The sequence below is a fragment of the Austrofundulus limnaeus genome, unplaced genomic scaffold (assembly GCF_001266775.1).
Source record: "Austrofundulus limnaeus strain Quisiro unplaced genomic scaffold, Austrofundulus_limnaeus-1.0 Scaffold1045, whole genome shotgun sequence".
NCBI classification, from domain to species: domain Eukaryota; kingdom Metazoa; phylum Chordata; class Actinopteri; order Cyprinodontiformes; family Rivulidae; genus Austrofundulus; species Austrofundulus limnaeus.
In genome coordinates this window covers 105,775-106,829 of record NW_013953447.1, presented here as the reverse complement: position 1 = coordinate 106,829, position 1,055 = coordinate 105,775, and the positions used below count along the sequence as shown (strand labels likewise).

The 1,055-nt window shown below is 29.2% G+C and overlaps 1 protein-coding gene across 1 annotated transcript in view; it reads right to left on the bottom strand.

Moving 5' to 3' along the window:
* LOC106533890 (gamma-aminobutyric acid receptor subunit rho-3) overlaps positions 1–1,055 on the bottom strand; it is a gene marked incomplete at its 3' end in the record, with an annotated part of 40,003 nt that overhangs the window by 2,273 nt on the left and 36,675 nt on the right. Inside the window, 1 exon segment of the mRNA XM_014030351.1 lies at positions 705–836. Coding sequence (XP_013885805.1) covers positions 705–836 — 132 coding nt within the window.

Sequence of the window (1,055 nt, the reverse complement as noted above, 5' to 3'; positions counted from 1 at the left end):
ATTTATTTATTTATTTATTTATTTATTTATTTATTTATTTATTTATTTATTTATTTAAATCCATTTTTTAGCAAATGCTTGAACAACTTTAGCTTTACTGGTTTGCTAATCTTAGCATTTAGTACAATTATGTTAATGTTATTTTTAGCGACTTTAGTAATAGATTTAGCTATTGCTTTGCTAACTTTAGCCTTTAAATTTGTCATTTTTAAATTTTAGCTAATGTAATGCAGATTTGAGTTAGCTATTTCAGAGAATATCTTATTTTGTTCTGATTTTAAATTTAGGTAAGTTTAGCTAACTTTACAGTTTTGGTAATCCTAACATTTAGTAATGTGTTAATCCTAGCTTATAGCTAAAGCTTTACTAACTTTAACATTTAGCTATTTTGTAATAACTAAATCTCAGTTATTATTTTGCTCATTTTAGCTTTTAGCTATGTTGTTTTAGTCCATTACATACTGTTAACCTGACTGTTTTTAATTAGCTTTTCTAAACTTTTAGATACGGTTTATTATTTTATATTTCAGCTGTGTCAGATGGCTAATTCTAAAGTTTAAACATTTTAACATTTTAATATTTCAGTTTCTGTTTGCTCAACAAAATTCAGCCATCATTGAACTCTGCATTCACACAACGGTTTTTAATGAAAACTAAGTTTTCTAGTAGGTTTTCTAATAACCATGTTTGTTGAGTGTGCTGACCTTCCCCTTCCTCATCTTTCTCATCTCCTCCAGAGTGGTGCAGTAGTTCACAGCTGCATATTCAATGACAGACAGGAAGACAAACAGGAAGCTGGTCCACATGTAGATGTCCACCGCTTTCACATATGACACCTGGATGAAGGACAGGAAACAGTTAACACTTATACCAGATCAAAAAAAAAAAAAAAATCCAGGTCATTTTAAAACTAAAACATTCCCCTGCCTCCATACTTTCTTTTGCTCTCATTTTAGCTTGTAAGGCAACAAAACAAAGAAAATACCAGGGTATGAATACTTTAAACATTTTAATTTATGTATTTGTTGTAAAATAGAAAGCTCTGACTTCAGTCA